The following is a 26,477-nucleotide window of genomic DNA, read 5'->3' on the forward strand; positions in this document are numbered from 1 at the left end:
GGCCAATTTTTTGCGATACAGCGCTGCATTACTTTAACTGACATTTGCGCAGTCAAGCTACGCTGCACCCAAATGAAATGTATGTACTTTTTTCCACAAATGAAGCTTTCTTTTGGTGGTATTTAATTGCCTCTGCGGTTTTTATTTTTTGCAGTATAAACAAAAAAGGCTGACAATTTTGAGAAAAAAAACAATATTTTTGGCTTTTTGCTATTAAACACACGATTTTGCGCAGCAGTATTTCTGTTATAGGGTGGCAGGAAAGCAGTTAACCTGTTGATGATGGCCGCTCAGCATGTGGGCCTTAATACAGAGTGTCTACATATATGTGGCCCTGTTAAAACTACTTACCTTGCTGAGAGCAAGCTCTCTACACGCTTCTAGCACTGTAGCCAACGGTTATTGGTAAGCTCCCAATGCATATTTGCGAATGGGAGGTTTCCGATCATGTGACCGCTGTGACATCCAATCACAGAATTCACATCACCGGAAGGGCCCATCTTCGCCTCCCAGCTATTAGAACCCTTAAAGGGCCAGGAGGCGGTTGGCACCAAGGAGTTTTAAAAAAATGACCTTGTTTTCATAGTTTAGACTTTAAGAAGAAAAAGAAACAACGCCAATTACCAGGAAAATAACTCTTTATGGTGCATCTTTGTTAAATTGTAATTACTTATTTTTTTATTTACCAAAATCATTTATATTTTAACATGCATTAGTGAATTGTGCACAATTCTCTTTCTCAGCAGGTGTACTGCTTGACAAATTCCACCTTTGTGGTGGAAAACAAACAAGAGCTACAAAGACAGTTTTTACAAACAGGTGCCATATATCAAAAGGCACAATGGTAGTAGTTTCAATGTAAAAGAAAATCGGTATGATGCCTTCATTTTTCTGTAAGCATTATATTGTATCGTAGGCCAAAAATCAGGAAAAGCTTCCACCTCATCAGAACAGTTAAATGCCTTACAGACCTTAGATCCTCTCCTGTTTAGCTGCCATAGCCTACACAGTGCCAGGCAGCATTTTGTTTGAAAACGTGTGCAGCGTGCCTGCGCGGTGCATGCGCACCGCCCAGCCCATGACCAGGACTGTGGAAGACAGTTTTTGCATATCTTGATCTGTAGGTCAGTTAATTTTTTGATGAGTACCCTTGCTTGAATTTTGTTTACATTTACACTTGGGAAAGGTTCTGAAATGCTAAGCACCAAAGGACAGAAATTGAAATTCTGGAGAAAATGTTGGAAAAGAACAAAACTAAAGGCCTTCAGTCAGACTATAATAATTTTGTAGAAGTGGGTTTTTAGATCAACAGAAATTCCACTACTCTTCCATGACGTTTTCTTGTAGGAATAAAGATGGGCCCCTCTGCAACTTCAGCATATTACTAATGGGAGCTTTAATTCTAGATACAAACTGCACAATCACCTTGAAGCAAAATTTATCATTGCCACATAACCAAACTACTGTATATTGTGGATCTCTGCTTCAATCCACATGTATAAAAAGTATCGACATGCCATTTCCCTTATAAAAATAAGGCCTGGGCTGACATGCAAGTTCAATGAAAATTGAAAATTCCTTTATAATCACAGGCAAGTACGACCATGCTGCATCACCCCTAATTCATCAAGCTGAATAAAAAGTTGTCATCAGAAACTGGTGCAAGTTACCTTCTTAAACAGATTTAAAAGAACACACCAACAATTTCAAGTTTTGAGTTGCTGCCTCATCTGAGATTAAAAATCACAAGACAATAAAAAGGCAAGACGTTCTGTCTAATGCAGAATGTCAAGGAAACAAATTAATATCATGACACAGCCTGGTACAAAAAGAAATACAGTGGCAAACGTCTTTTAAAGCTGAAATCCAGGTAGGTGTATACAATCGAAATGCATATATGCGAGACAGAAAGAGATTTATGTGCGTTTTATCTGTCAAAAGTATTTCTGCTTCTGTTCAGTCAGTCTTCTGATTCAGACACTCCTGCCAGAGGGTATAATCAAGTTGGTCTCCTCTCCCCTGCAGTTAAGCAGTACAGTTTGGTTATCAACCTGGCTCCTAGCCTGCTCTTTGGATTTTAATAAATAATTAGCTGACATAAATGGTGTTTAATATCTTCCTGGAATTGAGCTTTAAACTATTTTTCAACCCTCATAGAAACGCAAGCATGCATAAATGTAGAACATTTTCATAAATCATTTAAAATATCAGTTCGTGTAGTAATGATAAAAGCGAATACTAAATTTAAAGCATGGAAAATCTTTGAATTAATAGTTTGATGGAAATGTTTAGTTATTTAAAAAAAAAAAAAAAAAATCAGAACAAAGGACTGTAGTTACTTTGAATGAGCAGTGTCCCTTGTGCTGGTGGCTAGTGTGTTAGTTGAAATGTAAAGTCCTCTGCCTGTTCCCTATATCCCTGCAGCGGATGTTGTGGAGATAAAAACAGCCACTTTACCTGACATAAGCACTTGTTAATAGCACTGATGGAGCTCACCTTTTCTGCCCCCGCCTTCTCCATTGACAAAAGCTGTACTATAGCTTCTATCAATAAAAATCACTCTATGAATGGAGGAAGCAGACCTTTTATTCATCGGCCCATCTTCCATTCAGTGATTTTCATTGATGGAAGCTATAGTACAACTTCTATAAATGAAGGAAGGGGGGCAGGGGTGGAAAGGGCAGGCAAAGTTGGCACTCTTGACAATCACCGTTTGACAGATCCAGTGGCTGTATTAACCCCCGCAGCACTAGAAGATTACCTGTGCAATTACAGCACAATTCCACGATATGTTGTCTTAAGTCAACCAGTCATGTTATTTTTAAAACTCAGGTACACACTAATGCAATTGGAGTAAACCAAAGGCCAGAATGTATTGGACATGACAGGCACCTAAACATCACAAAGTAAACTATGGCTACCAATAGGGTATGGTTATCAAAGAAATTACTATTGGAAATAAGGTTCCTTAGGTACCATCTAAAAGGGGGTTCCAAACTCTGTTGTACCAGTAACAAAAGGTTAAATGTACTGAATAAAACTAAAATCACCAGTGCTAGCAAGGTATACATTCTGTGCTGGTAAGGTATACATTCTGCAAAAGGAGGAAATTTGCAGGCTTACAACTCAAAAAGACTGCAAACATGTTAAAGTAGCCACTTTTTTTTTTGATCTGTGGTATTATATCTTGGAAACTTAAAAAGTCAGTTCACTTAAAACTAACAAAACAGAAGTAGTCAGGGGTTGAAGCAGCCTACCAGGCACAATCTATCTAAAATATCACTCTTTAGTGGACTAGCTCATTAGGATGTATCTGACCTCCACCTAAACACCAGGAAGAAAGGCAACGTCATTTTATTGCCTATTTAAGAGATCCGGAGCTCCTGACCCTTACATTTTCAGATCTTGCACACTGTACAGTCTTAATATCACAGTACTTCTTTAGGCCATCCCTGGCCATGTGGGATCTCCTGCACGGTATGGGTTGGGGAAAGACCTGGCAACCTACCCTGTAAAATAAATTGCTAAGAGAATTCATGGAAAAGTCGCTTACGAGTGACGGTCCATGCAATCACCAAGGGTCGGATACAACTGAATGGATAGACTTCTTCAGGGGTAGCAATCAAGAGGTTGTTGGATTGGCATTTGCCTTCCAGATGGGTTTGCCTCTAAACTAGCAACGTGAAGCACTAACGCGGAAACACAATACAAAGTAAGATGAAGGGGTGTCTATAAGATTAGTGGGGGGTTGATAGGTAGACCAGCCTGCACAGTATACTCTTTTTCTGTGTCTGAGCAGCAAATGAAAGAAAGACTTTCCTCTGGAAGACATTTGTCTTATGTAAAGTATAATACATAGTAGAAGCTGAATGTGGCAGTTTTAGATTTTGATTGTGGTTGTTTGTATCAAAGCAGGGCAACGGACCTGTCCAAGCAAAGTAAAAATTAATCTAGCTACAGACTTCCTACATAAAGAGAAAGACAAACTTGTCTTCATAATGTTAGTACAATTTGTTTTCCAGCTTAGCACCAAGAAGAAAAGAAAACAGGAGTGTTGTTTTAAGTCTTCTGCAAAGAACATGTTGTGGGACATATTAGAAACATGGCACGTGGTACTTAAATTAAAAAAAAAAAATTATAAATACTTTCCACTGTACAATTTTCACAATCCCTCCCAAACCCATCTGTATTCACATTTATTTTTTATTGCTTGTATTTTTTCTTTTTTCTTATAAAAACATCAATCTGAATTATATTTAGGATCATAAAATATATATATATTTATATATTTGTTCTTTTGTTCATTTTTAAAATATGTACAATTAACAGGGGCAGGTCTCTTCAATTTCTGGTCATGAGGAGTCCGTACATGGTGAGGGTGGAGGTGGGTAAAGGTGAAAGTAGCTTCTTTCTGTTGTTGGAGATGGAGGACAGCTTTCTTCGGCTGACATATATTGACTCCGTGGAGTCGGAGGAGGAGGGTATGGATCTGAATCAGAATTTAAGTCCATATAGTATTTATTCGATTTCCATCGGCTTGTAGTATAGTCACTGTCACATACATCTGTGCTGCACGGTGTCGTGGGAGGAACAACGCCTCGTATAAGGTAGGGCCTGCAACCAGACAGAAATACGTTCAGTCAAAAATACAATTGTTTTACTCCCTACCTGTAAAGTCAATGTCATCTCATTCCCATGTCTATAAGAACAATGGTTGATTTCATCATATATAGTATCCCACAGAAGTGAGTACACCCCTCACATTTTTGTAAATATATATCTTTTCATATGACAACACTGAAGAAATGACACTTTGTACAATGTAAAGTAGTGAGTGTACAGCTTGTATAACATGTAAATTTACTGTCCCCTCAAAATAACTCAACACACAGCCATTAATGTCTAAACCGCTGGCAACAAAAGTGAGTACAGTACACCCCTAAGTGAAAATGTCCAAATTGGGCCCAATTAGCCATTTTCCCTCCCTGTGACTCGTTAATGTTACAAGGTCTCAGGTGTGAACGGGGAGCGGGTGTGTTAAATTTGGTGTTAGGGCTCGTTCACACTTGACTGTTTTACCAACGCTTGCGAAACGCCCCTATAGCGTTTTGGCAAGCGTTGGTCCGGCGTTTGCGGAGAGTTTTTTAACACTCGGCAAATGCTCCGCAAACGCCACATGCGCGGTTTAGCAGAGTTTGCCGAGCGTTAGAAAACGCCACACAAACGCCTATAATGAAGTTTAAATGGTGTTACCGCTCCGCAAACGCCCTACAACTGTGCCGCAAACACCAGCCGGGCGTTTGCGGAGCGGCACCATAGACTAGAATAGGAGGCTTCAACGCCTCCTGACTCGACCAGAGGCGTCCGTTTTGCCGCGACGCTGACGCTCCCGTTAGAACAGCACCATGTGCTGCAATGTGCAGAATTGTCCGAGGCATTTTGGAAGCTGTAAAAACGCTTCCCAAATGCCTGTCTGCCACCTGCACACAACGCTAGTGTGAACGTAGCCTTAACCACTTCCCGTCCGGCCGTTGTATATAAACGGCCAGACGGTGGCACTGCAGGGTCAGGTGGCCACCTATAAACGGCCTCCCCGAACCTCCTTGTGCGCGCTCCCTGGGAGCGCGCAGCACCGCGATCCGGTGCCCGCTGTGTCCTCCGGACACAGTGAAACACCGATCGTCGGACGGGATCTCTGTACGAGGTCCCGATCATGTGATCACTGATTGGCCAATCAGTGATCACATGCAAAGTAGTAAAAAAATTATAATTTTTGCTTATAAACTAATTTGGATTTTTTTTTTTTTACTAAAAAGATAACGGAATAAATTTTGGCTAAGATTTATGATGAAATATTATTAATTTGCAAAATTTTATAAAAAAAAAAACACTTTTTTTCAAAATTTTTGGACATTTCATTTACATAGCAAAAAAAATACAAATCCCAGTGGTGAATAAATACCACCAAAATAAAGCTTCATCTGTCTCAAAAAAATGGTAAAAAATTCATTTGGGTACAGTGTTGCATGACCGCGCAATTGTCATTCAAAGTGTGATAGTGCTAAAAGCTGAAAATTGGCCTGGACAGGAAGGGGGTAAAAGTGTCCGGACAGGAAGTGGTTAAGGACAAAAATTTCATTTGGGTGCAGTGTTGCATGACCGTGCAATTGTCAAAGTAACACAGCATCATAATGCAAAAAATGGCCTGCTCAGGAAGGGGGGTAAATCCTCTGGAGGGCAAGTGGTTAATCTACTTTGCGATATGTAGATAAATGGTATTCTAGCACCTTGAAAGCCCTCTCACATTGTTTATTGTTGGTTTTCACAATGGAATGGGGAATAACCCTTTCAAAAGCCATACACCAAGGCTCCGTGTTTGAGAAGTTGTGGTTTTAATCACAAAAAAGATGCGCTGGACTCTGATCGTGTGTTGGTGTAGTGGTATTATACCCAAAAACAAAAATGTAATATATTGCAGCTTAACAGTTCTAAACTTGGAGCTGCATTAGTTCTCTTTTTTCAGGCTTTTTTCACCATGCATGCTTCCTGTCTTAGGGTGTTTCCACTCTGGATGCAGGAACAAAGAAGAAATCTTTTGACAGTGGAATGATTAGTCTGGAGAAACGGTAGTTTTAAATGCACAAGCAGACCAAGATGGACTCAAATTAAAGCCACAATCCTGCTAACACTTTTTAACCAACAGTTTTTCTTTCTTTCTGGGATTAAAGTGGTATTAAACCCAACAGCAAACACTGATTATATTGCAGAATACCAGTTCTTAAATGGGATGGCTGCATTTGTTTTTTTTAATAGTTTTTTTTATTGAAGGGTTGTTGAACATCAATCGCAAGCAGCCAAAGCAAATAGAACTGAGCATAGAGAAAGAAAAAAAAAAAAAAAAGACAAGAAAGTCCATCTACATGACATAGTTGCTGAAAAACTGGTGATATAAAACACAAAATATCACCGTATATAAAAAAAAGTCGTCTACACTGGAAAATAAGTCCGCCGAGCTCAGCTGGCTGCTATTATAAATTGCCAAGGGTGCACCCAAAAAAAACCTCACAAATACTAACAGAAACCAAAAAGGAAGAGAGGGAAAAAAGTAGGAAAATAAGAGAGAGAAAAGACAACCTAAGCATTCACCTTAGATGTAGAAATAAGCACATTCACGCAGGCTGCCCACGGTTCCCAGTGGGGACTTCATTAGATTTATTTTTTAGGCTCTCTTTACCTTATCTTCATCTGATGATCCAGCCAGTAAGTCTATTTTTTCTATATAACCAGCTCTCCTGAAAATGTATCATTTAGAGTATTGGGACAAACCATTTACCACTGATAGGGGTACTTATAATGACCAGACTTTATTTATGTAAAACCTTTAACCCAAAAGAAAAAAAAAAAACTACTGTAACTGCTTCAAAAGTGTTAGCTGGAGTTTGGCTTCCATTTGTTAGTATATATAAATCAGCTAGTACATCTAGCACCCCTTTCCCCTAGACTGACAATGCTGCTGTTCAAAAATGCCCCTGTGCACCTTCATCCAGAGTGGGGCTAATACAGGAGATGTATTACTGGCCAGATCACCAGATGAAAACAGGGGGAACAAGCCTAGAAACATAAGACTAATGCAGCCACCACATCTAAAGATTGGTAAGTTGCAATATATTACACTTTTGGTTTTGACACTGCTTTAAGGTTTTATATTAATGAAAAAGGTTGAGCATTGTAAGCACCCTGTCAGTGTTATAAGGTTTTTTTTTTAACCCTCCAACTGCCACTTTTATTAGACAGAGTGGTCTGTTAAAAAAGCTCAAAAAATAAGACTTACTGGCACGATCACTAAAGGGGAAAAAAATAATAAAAAAAAAAAACCTCAAGCAGCCACTACATGAAAGCACTGGTAAACTTGTTCATTGTGTATGTTCATTCCTTGACTAGGCAGTGAACTCACCACAGTGTTCTTTAGTGTTACTAAGGTGTCTAATTAAAAGTTTTCAACAAAATTCCCACAGCTTTCTCCCAATTTTCTAACTGAACTGGATGCGAAAAATGTGAGAATCCTTGGAGAAGATTTTGTGAAAACTTTTATAAATAGGTGTAATATGTCATCTTACCTATAGGATCTAGTGGTGGAAGGACTGTTTGAGGAGTAAAATACTTCGGTATTGTACATTGACCGATCTGTAGCTGGTGATGGAGGTGGGTTCAAGATCTGAAAAGAAAAATGGGATTAGTCATTTAATTACAATAAGCGGTATAAGAAAAAAAAGAAAATAAAGTGCTGCCTGTAGGAACCAGCTTTATACTAGTAATTTCAGGAATATTAGACAAAAGAAGCAAATTCCTGGCTGAGTTTTATAAGCAACACCTTCGGTTTTCTTTATCCAGGTTTTATTGAATATGAAGCACAGTTTTCAAATTACAATAGATACATTATATGCTGTAAATGAACACCACTCAACTTGGTAAAACTAAGCTTACATTTAATCATAGAAGCCTCATAAAGGCATCTTAACACAAACATAGAAAAGTGACGGCAGAATAAAGACCAAGTGTTTTTGAGTCTGCTCTTTTTTTTTTTAATACGTTTTGTATATTTGTTTTGTTTTTTCTTAAGTTAAACAATTTTATAATCCATTATTTTGATGGGACAACTGGGAAATAGTTTTTTTTTATACTCATTGTTATTTTTTTTTCCCCATCCATCAACACAAAGGTGTCCAGTTATTAAAATGAGAAAAGCCATGATAGCGACTTTCATGGCTTATCTCCACTGTACAGAAGTTTAACCTCCCTAGCGGTCTGATTATGTCTATATTTCTGTGCTCAAAGCGGCACTTTTTTTCCATGGAAGTACAGTGGGGATCGAAAGTTTGGGCACCCCAGCTAAAAATGTGTATTAATGTGCATAAAGAAGCCAAGGAAAGATGGAAAAATCTCCAAAAGGCATCAAATTACAGATTAGACATTCTTATAATATGTCAACAAAAATTAGATTTTATTTCCATCATTTACACTTTCAAAATAACAGAAAACAAAAAAATGGCGTCTGCAAAAGTTTGGGCACCCTGCAGAATTTATAGCATGCACTGCCCCCTTTGCAAAGTTGAGACCTGCCAGTGTCATGGATTGTTCTCTGGGAAGACCAGATGATGTCAATCTCAAAGGTTTTAAATGCCCAGACTTTATAGCAGTGCATGCTATAAATTCTGCAGGGTGCCCAAACTTTTGCAGACGCCATTTTTTTGTTTTCTGTTATTTTGAAAGTGTAAATGATGGAAGTAAAATCTGACTTTTGTTGACATATTATAAGAATGTCTAATCTGTAATTTGATGCCTTTTGGAGATTTTTCCATCTTTCCTTGGCTTCTTTATGCACATTAATACAAATTTTTAGCTGGGGTGCCCAAACTTTCGATCCCCACTGTATGTATTTTTTGTATTGTAGGCTGTAATATTTAGGAATAACTCAAATCTGTCCGAACAAGAGTCTAGTAAACATCCCGGGTATGTTAAAATTTTCAACACAAAATCATAAATTATAATTTAATAAATAATCATAAAAAATATATATATTTAATTCTATAATATAATCAAACCAACAACACTGAAATTTCAAATATAGTGCCAAGTTCGCACATCACTGAGCAAAGTTGCAAAATCGTTTTCAGTGTCTGATGACGAATTTCCCCACAAATCATTATCACTCAATTCTGCAAGTGGTTCCGATTTACTATCGCTGTTCTCTAGCTGGTCTAAAACTGCTTTTGACCTAAAGGGACGCTTTTTGGATGCCATGGACGTTTCTCAGTTTCCAGGCAATAAGAACAGTAAAAATGCAGACAGGGCACAGGACAAAGCACTAGGGACAAAATGTATGTGAAATAGTTTGATACAGTAATGTTTTACTATGTGATTTTATTGAATGTCACTTTTTGTCATTTTCAAATTTCCCGCCGTTCCGTCCCCCTGTACGTCCCGACGCTCGCAGAGGACGGAACGCAGATGACAGATGCCGGCATCCGCCGGATTACATTGCTGGGGACGCTGCAGTAGGGACATTGCAGGAGGGACATCGCGGGAGCGTAGGACAAGGTAAGTGATCGAGGGATCGCGGAGAAGCGCAGCATGGTAAGCCCGAGTGTAGCTCGGGGTTACCGCTTGTGGTACTGAAACTTTACCCCGAGCTACACTCGGTTAATACCACCAGGGAGGTTAATAAGCTCTGATGAGGAGTAGAGATGATGTTTTCTGCTTCTAATCATAGCTCAGCGAGGAGCCGACAGTGAAAGTCAATACAGACGGCCAGCTTAAATAAAAAGTTTGATGGAAGAACCTGACCGGCCGTTTGTGTATTACATTCCGCTCCCTTCTCCAACCCAGAGGTGGCGATAGCAGGGAGAGAAGAGGGAAATAGCCTTGATGTGAAGAGGAAATGGAGGAATTATGTCCTGCTCTTCCTTTGTCATTGCTAGACAGCCCCTGTAAAACATAGAGCGGGTTGTATACACGTGTAGTGTGGGTATACATCTGTTAATATAAAGTTAATAAAAGGGTTATGGGAGAGGGGCTACTCATAAATAATTGTGTCTCTATTTATAGCAGGACATTCCTGTGACACTTGTAACGTGCATGTATTTATGGCTATATAAATACACTTGGTTACAAATGTCACAGATAAGTCTTGATGTTAAAAAAAAAATATTTACAAATGCTTCCTCTCACATAGGTCTTTTATTAATTTTATTTTTTTAACGCTTTTTTCAACTTTTATATTTTACTTTTCTGTTCAAATGTATTAAAAAAAAAATTCAGAATAGCATAACAGGTCCACAATATGCCCAATCAGGGGCAGAGCTAAACAAGCACATACAGATCCGTAGTATTCACTAACAAGTCAGCGCAGTGCCAACCATAATCAAGGAGGATTGGCAGAAAAATCAAAACCAATGATATCAACATCACTCAGATGTCCTCTATAAAGCAATGATCCCTACTGAGAAGTATCAACCCGGAAAAAAGAAAAAGAGAAGGACACAGATTGAAATATCTGAAAACAGAGAGGGACAGGATAAAGAGGTAAAATCAGGGAGGAAAAGATATCATGGATCCAGGGCCAGCGGCTATAACTGGTTGGATGTAAGGATGGAAAGGAATACTTTATCCAGGCTTCCCAAACTTTAAGGAATTTTGGATGTGAATCTTTGAGGATGGTGGACATCTGTTCATTAATCATCATAGCAGTCATCCGGGTTTTCACACCCCGAAAGGCAACCGAAGAGGTCTTCAAGGCTTGAGCTATAGTATGTTTGGCGGAGATGAAAAGGTAGGAAGCCAATTTCTGCTTTGGAGTGAAAAGGCCTGAACAGGGCATTGCAGCAGGGCCAACCTGACATCACTGCGGACCATATTTTACTTTTCATTGAGGAGCATTTGGGCCCCTGATCACATGAGATCTCATTTCGTTCACTTCTATTCTCAGTCAGAGAAGATACATCAAGTACAATTGTTAATAAACAGGCTTTACGTGGTGAAGAGCCATGATGTGTAAAGGAAGGTCAGCTTGTGCTTTAATAAATGTATACCAGAATGTTCTCCAAGAAATGTGCCCAGAAAAGCAGAGTTCATCTGATCCCTCAAAGATCCAACAAATTGATGGGGCGCAAAAATTCTTCCTGGCTACACTTTCTATGCCTCACAAGCTGGTGTCTGTCATTATCATTTGCTATATTGTGAGAGGAAATAACTTGTCAGCTAGCAGTAGTTGATAGAGGAGACATCAAACCCAAGGAATTGCTTTGAAGGCTACTACCGTGAAACCCAAAACACATATCCAATTGCGAATGGATGGCCACCTGCGAGCATGTAGTAGTCTAACCTAAAATTGGAGTTTCCCTAACTTCTCTGACAGGAGGAACACACTGGCCTGGTGGGTATCCAAGATCAGCTACAGATATTTCAAGGGACGTTCTGAATCTGAATGGCATTGCCCAGTTTTGATTCCAGCTCCAAGTAAAACTCCTTACAATATATAACAATGTCCTGGCAGCCAACTAATAGTATCCCTCCCTCAAGGAGGCTAATACGGAGGCCGATGTTTTGGTGAATACCCATGGAGTGTTCACTAGGCTGAAAGACAGGAGAACACACTGATAATTCTTCTCCTCCACTATGGAGCCACTGGTGCCCCTGATAAATGGGTACATGGAGGTCTGTCCTTGATATTAATGGATGCCAGAAAGTCACTGACGTAGGAATTCTGCTATTGAACAGACTGACTCCATCTTGAGCTTACAGGTTTTAACAAAAATATTTACCACGGAAATATAGAGATAATATAAGAGAGGCCGATACTCCACTTTTTTTTTTTTTGCAAAAACATTTTAATCTTTATGTGGGGGGAACTGGGATCACTAGCTCTTGGGCCAGGATTCTGAATGTAAATCCACCAAATGCTGGGGCATACACTGTAGTTGAATAATTTCTGTGGGGGGGTGGGAATCAGGGCATTCTGGACATGAAAACCTTTTTCAGGAACAGACTCCATATGCTCACTGCTGTCAGGCATAGACAAGTGAGATCTCTATGATACCATGCATGTATAAATGCATTTCCCTTGTCTCATTTAGCTGTGACAGTACTAGTTATATTTTGCACTGGATGGCATGATCATGATTTCACACAGCACAAATCATGGAACTGAACTGTAAAAAGAAATGTGAAGGCCTTTTATCTGCTTCCATGTGCCACGATTAATATATCAGGAAGTATTTTTCATATCGCTCACACAGCCTTGGAATTCTCCAGCTGTCCTATTGGCCACTCATGTGTTTAGATGTTGTTATCAGTATCACTGGGCAGCAAGCTTGTTCCGTTGCCCAACAAGTAAAATACCACCTAGTTCCACATTATCACCCAAACAGCTGGCAAAGCAGTATAGCAAAGTAAGAAAGGTTGCTCCTTTGCGGTGTATGAAGAAATCTGAAAACAGGGCTAAAGATGAGAGATTCAGCTGGTTAAAGAACTGCAGTAGATCAGGGTGATATAAAGTTGTTGGTCAGTTGAAAATGTAACCAGATCATATATATATATATCTATATATATATCTATATATATCTATATATATATCTATATATATATATATATATATATAAATAAAACGGCCACCCTAGGAAAGTTGACTGCTATTCCCTAAAGCAGAAGGTAGCAGATCCCATTCTATTTTAATGTTGGCTCACCTCTACAAATGAGGAGCCACATCTGTGAAGCCAGGTATTCCATAAGTGACAAAATGTTTAAAAGTAGGCTTAGAAAAAGTGTCCTGCAGAACACCATTAAATACATTTTCAAGAGCATGGAAGTGTCAATACACTACGTTTCACCAGAAGTCAAAACAAGTGTAATTTGAAAAATTATAAATGGGGGAAAAAAAAATAAAATCAATATTAAAGCTGAACTCCTAGTAATCCAGTACAAGGTGGCTGAATTCCTGGAGTTAAACCCAAGGTGCATGCCACTTCTTGGACTTCTCTCTTTAGTTAACTTTTCTTTTAACGGAGCATTGGGAATATAGGTATCGCTATACTTCCAGTGCTTCGCCACTGGACCATCAGAGTTGAATACCGCTGTGCCCATCCCTCTCCTCCTCCTGCCCAATCACATAGCACAAAGAGTTCTGTGAATGAACAGTGGAGGGAAAGGACGTGCAGAGTTGCTGTTGTATGATACAAGCGTCTCTCCTGTCAGAGCTCCAGGAGTGTAGCAATATCTGTAACTCCCAGGGCTCTGTAAAACTGTCACATTTGAATAGATATGAATGCGACATGTAACTCAGAGTATGCCAGCACATTTTATAAAGTGTCTGAATTCTTGGAGTTCAGATTTAAAGGATTTATTGAACAAAATTCTTATACATCTTTTAAGTTTATAAGTGGCGTATGTTACCAAATAAATAGGGTGCTACAAGCATGCAGCCTTCTCCCAGTCAAGGTCTTCTTAAACTCCAACTGTCTCTCCTTTACACAGTACACTATTAAAGTGGTTTCACTTTATATTAGCATATTAGTTTATATAAAAATGAATGCTAGCACGTTATATATTCAATTATCTAACAAAAACTAAATTTAATACAATTATCAGGAACATTTTGTGAAAACATCTAATGTATTTTTCACTCCATAAGATGCACCTAGGTTTTAGAGGAGGAAAACCAGAAAGAAAAAATTCTGAACCAATGGACTGCAGACATAGTAGAGGAAATGATCAGAGACTGCAGATGTACTACAGAAGATGACCAGAGACTGCGGACACAGTACAGGGGATGACCAGAGACTGCGGACACAGTACAGGGGATGACCAGAGACTGCGGACACAGTACAGGGGATGACCAGAGACTGCGGACACAGTACAGGGGATGACCAGAGACTGCGGACACAGTACAGGGGATGACCAGAGACTGCGGACACAGTACAGGGGATGACCAGAGACTGCGGACACAGTACAGGGGATGACCAGAGACTGCGGACACAGTACAGGGGATGACCAGAGACTGCGGACACAGTACAGGAGATGACCAGAGACTGCGGACACAGTACAGGAGATGACCAGAGACTGCGGACACAGTAGAGGAGATGACCAGAGACTGCGGACACAGTAGAGGAGATGACCAGAGACTGCGGACACAGTAGAGGAGATGACCAGAGACTGCGGACACAGTAGAGGAGATGACCAGAGACTGCGGACACAGTAGAGGAGATGACCAGAGACTGCGGACACAGTACAGGAGATGACCAGAGACTGCGGACACAGTAGAGGAGATGACCAGAGACTGCAGACATACTACAGGAGATGACCAGAGACTGCAGACATACTACAGGAGATGACCAGAGACTGCAGACATACTACAGGAGATGACCAGAGACTGCAGAAATACTACAGGAGATGGCCAGAGACTGCAGACCTTTGGGAGCGGGTACCTGAATTTGACAGGTACCCGCTCCCGCTTTTGCTGCGATCGCCTAGGCGATTGGAAGTGGAAGTTGTCCTCGTGATGGGTCCCAGAAGACTACAGGGCCATTCATAAGCTGCAGTGCTTCTCGCATATGCGCAGTGTGCACCCGGCTGTGAAGCCGTAAGCTGTTACAGCCGCATGCACACACTAAAGATGCTGGCATCAGGGAGAGCAAATGGCTGGTGAAACCAGCGGTGGTGAGGACACCACTGGACTGAGGGACAGGTATGTAGCTGTATTTTAAAAGTCAGCAGCTACAGTTTTTGTAGCTGCTGACTTTTTTTTCTTTTTTCCAGCTGGAACTCCTCTGTTTGGGCCCTGCCTGGCGCTGCTGCACAGAAGAGCCAAGGGGCCGGCCCAGTATTCTAACATGGCAACGGCGATATGGGCAGGGGGGGATACCGGGCCGGCCGCTCCAAATTCGCTCCGTAAGACGCACAGACATTTTTTTGGGGGAAAAAAAGTGCGTCTTATATTGCGAATAATATGGTATATCTGTCCTAACTAAATAATGCAATATTGAAAATCGCATACCCAGTACCTTCCTTTATGTGGTTCAGATCTTACCTGACCTTTATATATTTCAGAGAGACTTACAGAGTTTATTGAAATTTTAATTAAAGCATTGAGCAAATAAATTAAACATTTCAACAGTTCCTTCCATTACTTAGCTCAAGTCTAATGGAAAAAAGGAATCTTGTTTCAAAATCAGACACTTCAAAATACTAAATTTGTTTTATAGATATTCAGATTTTCACTAGAGTGCATGAACACTCCCACCATGGCACAGACAGCTCATCCTACCCAGTATAAAAGAGTAATACACTCCTATTGCATTACAGGAGCTGAGCTACATTGTCTAGGCTCAGACAAGCTCATCAATGGCATGCTAAAGGGGAGCAGCAGGCCCACACAATTATTTTTTTTGAATTGAGCAGCATAAATCTTAAAGACACGGGGAGGACATAATTACGTGTGCGATCATTATTTAAATAATGAAAAGCAATGAACTGCCAGATGTAACGGAATAGTTTCGCTATGTGCATCATATAGTATGCTTACATATCTAGACTTCCTTACAGAAAGCCTATAGGAGAGCCAACATCTCACCTGAGGATAGAGAGTAGCCTTCGTACTGGATGAGCTACTGGAAGAAGCCCCAGTCACATGATTCCGGTCATATAACGGAGCACCGCTGCTTCCACCTCCTATGATACTCATAGAGCTGATCATTTGCTTTCCACATGGAATACCTGGAAAGATGACAAGTATGTCACAGAGTTAACAGTACAAAAATGAAAAATGTCACTCTGATGTAAACTTCTGACTATTTATTGTGTCTCAAATCACTGCAAAGAAAAAATGAAAACAGATCCCTCAAACGCACTTGACGCATAACAGTGCTTAGTAAGAGCCACATATTTTCCTTTCATTCTCAATTTTTTTTTCCCTACTAGGTATCAATTTGCAGTAACTAGTTGCATATGACACTTACACTGTACAACATGCTTTGTTTTCTGCACATACATCGAGATATAACAGTTTAGACTAGTGGTGCACTGAAATGAAAATTCTGGTGCCGAAACCGATACCGAAAATTCAGAATGCATGTGGCCGAAAACCAAACCGAAACCAAAATGTCTGCATATGTGGGGGTGGGGAGGCTCCAATTTTTTTTTGTATTTTTGTCTACTTTCATGTATTTTTTTATTTTTTAACTTGTAAGTTTATTGCTATCACATAGGGGACCAATAGTCCCCTATGTGATAGCATATGAGTGACAGGTCCTCTTTGTAGGGGGGAGGGGGGCAGTGTGTGCAAGGAGGGGGCAGGAGAGGAGCAGGGTATACAGAGAGGCTCCCTCACTGGCTGTCAAAATATGTCGGTGTCGGTTTTTAAATGCAGTTGCTGGCTTTTTTCTCTTTTCATTATAGCTCACAGAATTAGCTGTCACTTTCCCTGGAGCTAAAGGAGACTCTGTTTCTTTTAACTCGGGAAAGAAACTAAAAGGAAACTTTGTTTCTTTTAGCTGGGGGGAAAGTGACAGCTCATTTTGTGAGCTATAGTAAAGGAAAAAAAATATCTGGTAATTACATTTAAAACCAGCACTGATATATAGTGACAGCCAGTCGCTGTATACACTCCTCCTCTCCTGCCTCTCAGCCCCCCCTCCCCCTCGCATCTGTGGTACACACAGTCCCCTGTATCGGCTAAATTTTTCCTGTTGGCAAAAAGCCAATAGGGCTATTTTCGGCCAATATGTTTCAGTGGCCAAAATTTCGGTGCATCCCTAGTTTAGACGTATTAAAAATTGTAAAATAGTCAATATATTTGAACATGCAAACAAATATTTATCCAAATAATGCCCCACAGAAAAATAGATATACTTTAACAAATGACACATTCAATTGTCATGGTATATTCACTAACATAATTTAGTGAATATACAGATCTGTATATATGTATCACATGGAAAAAGTCATTATACCCCACATTTATTATTAGTGCCCGGTCCATTTCAGGTGCGATTTGCAAATTGAAATCAAATCTAATTAATGTGAATGTCAGTGTCTTAACATGTGCGATTTGCTGCAGTGCGATTTCTAATGTCGTTCTTGCATTACTTTTTCTGCATTTTTGTTGTGATTTCACAAACACAGAATATAATGGAGATTGCACTGCAAATTGCAAGAAATCGCTGAAAATCTTCACAAGTAGCAATAAAGTCTTCAGAAATCACAACTGAAATTGCACACAAATCGCAGCGGTATGAACGGTGACATACTTCTATCCATGAAATTAGAATTAGGTGTTCCAGACTAGGCGCCAGTCCTTAGAATCTCCCTAGGCAGTATGCAGGTGTAACCTGTCTTTATCCCCCAGATATCTAGAGTCTGGTTCTCCATTTGCATTGATGCATGACGCATCATTATGAGATGGTCAAACACGTTCTCTAAGCCCCGGTTCACACCGGTGCGACCTGTCGTGCAATTTGACAGTTAGGTCCGCAGCTTTGAAATCGCGCTACTTCAGGTGAAGTACTACGATTTCAATATCGCATAGCTAAGGCTCACCCATACAAATTACAATATGACCAAACAATTTCTGTTCAATTAACTTTGGATTTCCCAAAACGAAGTAATCTAATCTATCCAAACAATAGCTGCGTTTTTTTTCTGCACACCACCATCTAACTATATAAGTACCTGAAATAATAAACTGTAAGCTATTTATTAAAAGGAATGAACTGTGCCCTAAAGGTACGTCCAATGTATAATAGACCACACAGACATTGTGTATGTACAGACCATTACTGTCTTTTTCGCTTTCCTTACTGCCTACAAATGACATATTGCCCCAGATGTACTTTATAGCCTGTGGGTATACAACCTTGTGATCACCTTCTAGGACACGCACGCACACACACAATCAGATTGCAAAGTAGATGGATCCAGCATCAATGGAATGGGTCACTTGAATTTTATCCTAGGCAGTTTGTTCAACAATTGGACAGTTAGATTGTGCAATGTATGGCTCCTATCAGCTTTTTGGATACATTTTGTCATTTCCATACATTCTAGTAGGTCCAAAAATTTTTTTTTTACCAGAATTTATTATAAGAATCATCATTCTTAGCAGTATTAACACTAATATAATTTTCATTAAATTTTTTACCATTTTACGATTGTACAAACAGATTGTATAATGTAAATTAAATTTTCTACCATTTTACGATTGTACAGTCAGTCAGATTGTATAATGTACATTTATCATTGTTCTCATATTTTCATACCTATATTCCTTTTAGATCAATTTATTGCCAAGAATGTATAGAGTGATTATGATTTTTATTGTCAGTAGTACTATCATTTTTATTTACTATGCTATTTTTTTTTTAATTGCTTATCTATTTATCATTTATTTTTGGGAATTTTTTTTTTTTTGTTTAATGACGTCTTACAGTTGTACAATCAGATTGTATAATGTATAGTTCTATTTATACACATACCAGTTTTGAGAGTTTTTACTCAATTTTTTCTTTTTTATTAGATTAACATAGCACCCATAATGTATCTTTTTAACCACTTGCCCTCCAGAAGATTTTCCCCCCTTCATGACCAGGCTATTTTTTTCTGTTCGGCACTGTGCCATTTCAACTGGTAATTGTACGGTTGTGCAATGCTCTACCCAAATGAAATTTAGGTCTTTTTTTCACACAAATAGAGTTTTCTTTTGGTGGTATTTGATCACTTCTGTGGTTTTTACTTTTTGCACTATAAACAAAAAAAGACTGAAAATTTTGGGAAAAAACCTGAAATTTTTCACATTTGGTTATAAAAAATATCCAATAAACTCAAAGTTGGTTATAGATTTAGGCCAAAATGTATTCTGCTACATGTCTTTGGTAAAATAAAACCTCAATACATGTATATTAATTGGTTTGTGTAAAACTTATATCATCTACAAACCATGGTATATATATTGGAATTTACATAGCTTTTACTTTCTGACTGCCTATCACATTTCTTGAGGTGCTAAAATGCCAGGACAGTACAACCCCCCCCCCCCCCTCAAAATTCCAAATGACCCCTTTTTGGAAAGTAGAAACACCAAGGATTTTGCAGAAAGGCATGTTGAGTCCACGGAACATTTTATTTTTTGCCACAAATTTTTTTAAAATGACAATTTTTATTTTACACAAAGTTGTCACTTTAATGATATATTGCTCATACATGCCATGGGTATAAGGGGAATACCCCAAAAGACATTCTTCTACTTCTATCCTCATATCACTTTCCCACTACTTATCATAGTTTTGGAGGCTCTAAAATGCCAGGATAGTACAAACAACCCCCCCCCCCCCCCAAATGACCCCTTTTTGGAAAGTAGACAAAGTAGGAATTTGATAAGAGGCATGGAGAGTATTTTACAGATATCATTTTTGTCACAGGGTTTTGAAAAAGAAAAAATACTTTCTTTCTTCGTTTTCCAAAAACATGTGGCAACAAATGAGATCGTCATGAGGGGTTGATTCTACTATCCTGGCGTTTCAGGGCCAACATTAGAAGCTTCTGCAACACATCACCCACTCTTGAAGACCAAGCCTTTTCTGACACTTTTTGTTCACATGAAAAAAGTTTTTTTGCTAGAAAATGTATTTGCTTTAAAAAAAATATCTAAATGTTTGGGGGTTCAGAGGCCCTGGAGAATAAAACTGTGGGTGTTGGAATTTTTTATGTCTCACAGTATTTGCGCAGTGATTTTTCAAACGCAAATCTTTTGGGAAAAATACACTATTTAGAATTTTAATGCACAAAACAATATATTACCCAATTGTTTGATAAAACATAAAAGATGATGTTACGCTGAGTAAATAGATACCAAACATGATATGCTTTAAAATTGTGCATGCCGGTACAATGGCAACAAACTACATACATTTTTATTATTGATAGGCGACGCTTTAAAAGCCTTCACAGGTCACCAATTTATATTTACACAAGAGGTCTAGTGCTAGAATGACTGCCCTCGATCTGATGTCCACGGTGATACCTCACATGCATGGTGCAACTGCTGTTTACATACTGTAAACGCATGAGCAGTGGAACAAAGGTGCTTTTTTTCCCCCTCCGTTATTTTGATTTTTAAAAATTATTACACTGTCCCTTTCTTTTTTTTTTTTTAAATCACTTTTATTGCTATCACAGGGAATGTAAATATCCCCTCTGACTGCAATAGGCATTGACTGGTATTCTTTTTTGAGAAATCTGGGGTCTATCAGACCCTAGATCCTCTGCCCTTATGTCATCTGATCTCACCAAGATTGGTGTGATCAGATGCCTTCCCAATTTACAAATGGGGCTGTTTATATCCTGTGAAACTGAAGTGATGAAATGCTGGTAACTTCCGATTCCTTAGACTATAGAGATGATTGGCGTCATTCTAGTCTCTGATCAGCCATCGGATCTGCTGGCTGCATTCTCGGATTCCCCTGTGGGGCAGGAGAGCCCAAGAAAACTGTGAAAGGCAGCAGGAGGGGAGGGGGGTTATGTCCCTTCCCGCTGCTTGTAAAAACAATTCAGCAGCTAATTGGCCGCTAGGATTGCTTTTAAATCAAAGCCGACCGTAGCAGCAGACATCATCCTGGTATAACCACTCAAAGTCCAGCAACGTATCAGTACATTGCTGGTCCATGTTAGGCATATATGTAACAGCAGAGAACATGGGCATATCGGGTCTGTGGACCAATATAGCCGCAATTCATGCCTGCACGCTTGTGTTGTGTTAGTACAGCCAGAGCGACGTATGGGTACGTCGCTTTGCCTGTAGCTGCCGCCTGGCCGCAGTACATTGCGGGCGAGAAGCGCTTAATAATAATAAATATATTATTATATATTATATATAAATATTATATATATTTTTTCTATTTGGTTTGCTTTTCAGCACTCATGTTCTCATTTTTATGTAATTAGTTTGATACTCTCATCATGATTGACTTTAAATATGACCCCGTGGAGGGGACATTGTATTGATGTCAGACTGGAATGAAAATCTTCTCATGTTCTTTCTAGTCCTGATGAAGGGGGAACTTAGACCCCCAAAACATGTTGGCTAGTTCTTGATTATATACCAGACCTTTAATGGAAAAAAAGTTGTAACTGGACCTCTTAGCAGTGGGTTAGTGCTTCAAATTCAACTTCTCACATTCTAGGCAGTGAATCACATACAGTGGGCACAGAAAAGAATCATCCCCATTTATATATATATATATATATATATATATATATATATATATATATATATATATATATATACACACACACATATATACACACATACATACATATACATTTTATATATATATATATATATATATATATATATATATATACACACACATACACACACACACACACATAAAAGGGTAAAATCTGCCGGGTGTATCTGCAGTGTTAAAAATAAATTGACACCATTGTCTATCAGAAAAGCAATGGAAATGCATGCATGAACAGTTACCTCATTTTTGGTGAAACAAGGCAGCATTATACAGATAAACAAAGAGTGTAATTTGATGGGAAAACAGAAATGAATATGGGATTTTTGGATGTGAATCCAAGGCCCGGGAAACGCTTAAAGCTTAGCAGAGTAATCCATATGACTCAATGCTTTAAATTTTATTGGATCATGTTTCAGCTGATACTATATTTCTGCTTTCCAGCTGCCATGACACATTTGTTTAAGAACTACACAAGTCATATCCCTCGGAGCACATAATTACTAGAGTTCTTACCCGGATTTACTTGTTTGCCACAAAAGACCTGTTTAATCAGTTATTCCCCATGTGGGGAGAATGCAATAGGGAGGTAGGACTAACTGCTAGCAGAAAATGCTACACAGAAAGAAACATCCTCACTGTATTTTTATACAGATGACATGCATTAAAGGGAATATAACAGCATATTTATGATTACCAAACAAATACTACAAATGTTCATGAGGCTCTGTGGACACTTTTTCAGCAGAATTTGATAGGTGCTGCCAAGAGTGGATTTTGCTCTAGCCATGTCTGTGCTACCCTACCCGCCACTAAATATTTACTGTGCCTAAAGTTTACTTAAGGCTGAAGGTAAAAAACCATCAATATGCAGCTCCCTCGCAGCTGCTCTCCCAGGTCTCTGCCTCCTTATTGGCTTAGAAAAAGCAGCAAGAGCCCTTGGCTTCCATTGCTGTCAATCACAACCAGTGAGAAGGGAGCAGGGAATGAGGCCAAGCCACATTCCACGTGTCTTATGGACACACAGAGCAGGGCTTGGGAGCAAGCACACATGAGTGCCCTCAGAGCAAGCAGCTGTCTCTGGGGACAATCAGCAGGAGGGAGGAGCCAAAATAATAAGCAGGGACCCGAGGAGGATTAGGGCTGCTCTGTCCAAAGCCACTTCACAGGACAGGTAAATATAACAGGTTTTTTTTTTCTTTCCTACCTTTAATATCACTTTAACCACGTGCCAACCTCTCTATAGCCGAATGACAGCTACAGCGCGGTTTCCCAGTTCTGGGAGGGAGTCATATGACATCCTCCCAGAATGCACCCTCCCGCGCGCTCCCAGTGGCGCGCAACCAGCGATCTCTGTGATCATGTGATGAGGTAAAAGGCCAATCACAGCAGCCTTTTGCCATGTGATCAGCTGTGTCCAATGGCACAGCGTGAGGAAAGTACTGCCAATAGCCGGCAATTGTCACAGAGCAGATCAGCACTGATGATCACTGCCCTGATGATCAGGGCCCAACAGTGCCACCAACAAGTGTTCAGCAATACCTCCCACCAGTGCCCAGCCATGCCTCCCACCAATGCCCAGCCATGCCTCCCACCAATGCCCAGCCGTGTCTCCCACCAGTGCCCAGCAGTGTCACCCACCAGTGCCCAGCAGTGTCACCCACCAGTGCACGCAGCAGTGCCACCCATCAGTTGTTTATAGTGCAAAAAAGAAAACACCCAGGGGCGATTAAATACCACCAAAAGAAAGCTCTATTTGTGTAAAAAAAAAGTGTGAGCACTGAAAGCCTATTATTGGCCTGGGCACAAAGGGGGTAAAAGTGCCCTGGGTAGGCAACTGGATAAAGAGGCAAAATGTTTGTCTTATCAATGATACTTTAAAGCTATGTCTGAATATATGCCAACGTGGAATCATTGTAAACCATACAGAGAGGCAAGAGAAAGACACTGTACCATTTTGCTTACTGTTCCAGACAATCAGACTAGGAGGAAGATGTCATTGCATCCAGACTATGTAAAATCGACTTAACTTTTCAAAGTCTGAGGTTTTCACAGCTGCTATCTAGGGAATGCTAGAGAGCTGTGACATAGGAGAGGAATTTATAAAGATTTTACAACAGCCCTTTTGTACAGTTAGATGCAATAGCAAGAGTAATGGTATCTTTTAGACTCCCCCCGTTCACACTGTTGCACTGCATTAATCCCACATATTAACCTGCATGGCAACAAGGCAGCTCATCCATTTGAATGGTCTGTGTAGCACACCAAAAGGTGCATGTACTATGTCACACAGTAACATGCATGGCAACATAGCAGCCCATTCATTTGACATGACACAATAATGTACTTTAGTGCGTTACCCTGCATTGTAGTGCGCTACAAGGCACTACTGTTGGCAAGGTGCATTTTGGCGCTATGTAGAATGAATGGCACTGCACCAATGCATTTCCTTGCGCTGCAGTGATTTATATATTACAGACACATGATGATGTGAACGATGCATTAAAGTTGAATTATTCCTCACATGCATTTGTTTCCCTTTGTCATGAAAAATACAGTATTACCTGTGTATGCTCCAGGCTGAGAGCTTCTAGTTGTCATGAAGTTGAGTGGGACATGAGAAGTTCCACTGATATATTCATGTGGAAAAGTTCCATTTGGCCCAGTGTATCGCTGACACACAACTCGCTGGCACACAAAATATACCCCACCAAATACAAAGACGGATAGAATAATGCCAATCACTGGTAATATGGCACTAGTATGAGAAGGTGTCTCTTCTGATGAAGACTTGCTCATTTCTGGAATAAAAAAAATGCTCATTGCTAGTACTATAGAACAAAATGTAGTATTTTCAAAGATATTTTATATATACAAGTAAAAGGGATCAGTTTGCTGCAAACCATCTTAATAGCACATCAAGGTGTTTTAAAAACCTTTGTTCAACTGATTTACATTTCACACAACAACAAGGAAATGCAAGCATGTAAAAATCTGAAAGCCACATGAAAAAATTATTTTAAAGCAGACCTGTGTTTTGCTCATCCAATGAAAAACAACAAATTTGTTTTTAACCCTCAAACTCTCTTCAGCATATACTTACCATTCCTTCTTTCCCTGCTGCTCCATTACTGAAGCAAACATTGGTATTTCTGGTCATGGAGGAGCATATACATGTTGACAGGATCTGTGAATGAATGAACTACTGTACAAGTACACAAACTAAAAGACTTGAAGTACTCATTGTAAACACCACACTCGTAGTCCACTGACACTTCCTCCAGCTCTCCAAATGAAAATCTGGACCTTAAATATACCAGTGATCTCCAAACTGCAGCCCTGGGGCCGGATTCGGCCCTTTGCTTTCTTTTAATCGACTCATGGGGCACTATTCCATACACTGACACAAAGGGAGATAATTCCTCCCACTAACCCCAGGAAAGAAGCACAATTATTCCCAATAATACCAACAATGAGACACAATTCCTCCCAATGACACCAGTAATGGGGCACTATTCCACCTACGGAACCCAACGGTGGCGCATTGTTTGCTCCCACATACGTCAAGCCACTTTTTACTCCCACTGACCACAGTCCGGGCCCCCTTAAGTCTGAAGGACAGTAAACTGGCCCTTTGTTTAAAATGATGGAACACTATTCCTACCACTGACACCAGCGATGGGGCACTATGCCTCCCACTTACACCAACGATGGGGCACTATGCCTCCCACTGACACCAACGATGAAACCTTGTTCGCTCCCACTTATGCCAGGCCACTTTGTACTCCCACTGACCACAGTTCAGGCCCCCCCAAGTCTGAAGGACAGTAAACTGGACCTTTGTTTAGAAAGTTTGGAGACCCCTGCTATAGACTGATAGCTAGGGGAAGAGTCTGTAGGAGCCAGCATTGTACCCTTAATCCACTTATCATGGGTACAATGCTATGCAGGTTCCTTTGTAAAAGGTGGACTTTAGCCTTCTAAGTATCTGCTGCTGGGGAGAGTAAGATAAAGTGAACCCATATCTTGGAATTCAAGTAGCCTATGGAAGCCTATAGTGCTAACTAAAGGCCTGTGTAAGGTGTCAGAATAATATTCTGGTAATTACTTACCGCACATGATTTCATTAGAGTTGTCACTGCATTCCAGGAAGGTATCACATTGCTGTTTGCTCAAAACACATTGGCCATTGTCACAACGGTACTGATTTGGAAGACAGATTGCTAAAATATATGAAAAAACATCATCATTTACAAATGTACGATCTGACAATTTGTTTACCATAAACTGAACGCATGTAAAAATCTAGATTAATACTGTAGGTAACCTGGATACTGACAGCACCTACAGCCTCTCACTTTGTTAGGTACACCTTGCTAGTGCCAAGAAAATATCTCACCCACCATTACACCACTAGTCTGAACTGTTGATACAAGGCAGGATGGCTCCATGCTTTCATGTTGTTTACGCCAAATTTTGACCCTACCATCTGAATGTCACAGCAACCATTCTCATCTGACCTCAACAAGGCATTTTTGTCCACACAACTGCTGCTCACTGGATATTTTCTCTTTTTCGGACCATTCTCTGTAAACCCTAGAGATGGTTGTGTGTGAAAATCCCAGTATATCAGCAGTTTTTGAATGACTCAGACTAGTCCATCTGGCACCAACAACCATGCCACGTTCA

The 26,477-nt window shown here is 39.8% G+C and overlaps 1 protein-coding gene across 1 annotated transcript in view; it reads right to left on the reverse strand.

Moving 5' to 3' along the window:
- Positions 1-620: 620 nt before the first annotated feature.
- The window catches only part of LOC149441589 (low-density lipoprotein receptor-related protein 5-like), a 202,042-nt gene continuing 176,185 nt past the window's right edge, over positions 621-26,477 (reverse strand). Inside the window, exons 18-22 of the mRNA XM_089657151.1 lie at positions 25,901-26,011; positions 24,353-24,589; positions 16,124-16,266; positions 8,118-8,215; positions 621-4,614 (exon numbers count right to left, since the gene is read on the reverse strand). Of these exons, the coding sequence (XP_089513277.1) occupies positions 4,353-4,614; positions 8,118-8,215; positions 16,124-16,266; positions 24,353-24,589; positions 25,901-26,011 (851 nt within the window). The 3' untranslated portion in view covers positions 621-4,352. The remainder of the gene's footprint in view (positions 4,615-8,117; positions 8,216-16,123; positions 16,267-24,352; positions 24,590-25,900; positions 26,012-26,477) is intronic.

This window comes from Staurois parvus, unplaced genomic scaffold (genome assembly GCF_062004578.1).
Source record: "Staurois parvus isolate SC_StPar_1 unplaced genomic scaffold, SC_StPar_1.0 ptg000970l, whole genome shotgun sequence".
Classification (NCBI taxonomy): domain Eukaryota; kingdom Metazoa; phylum Chordata; class Amphibia; order Anura; family Ranidae; genus Staurois; species Staurois parvus.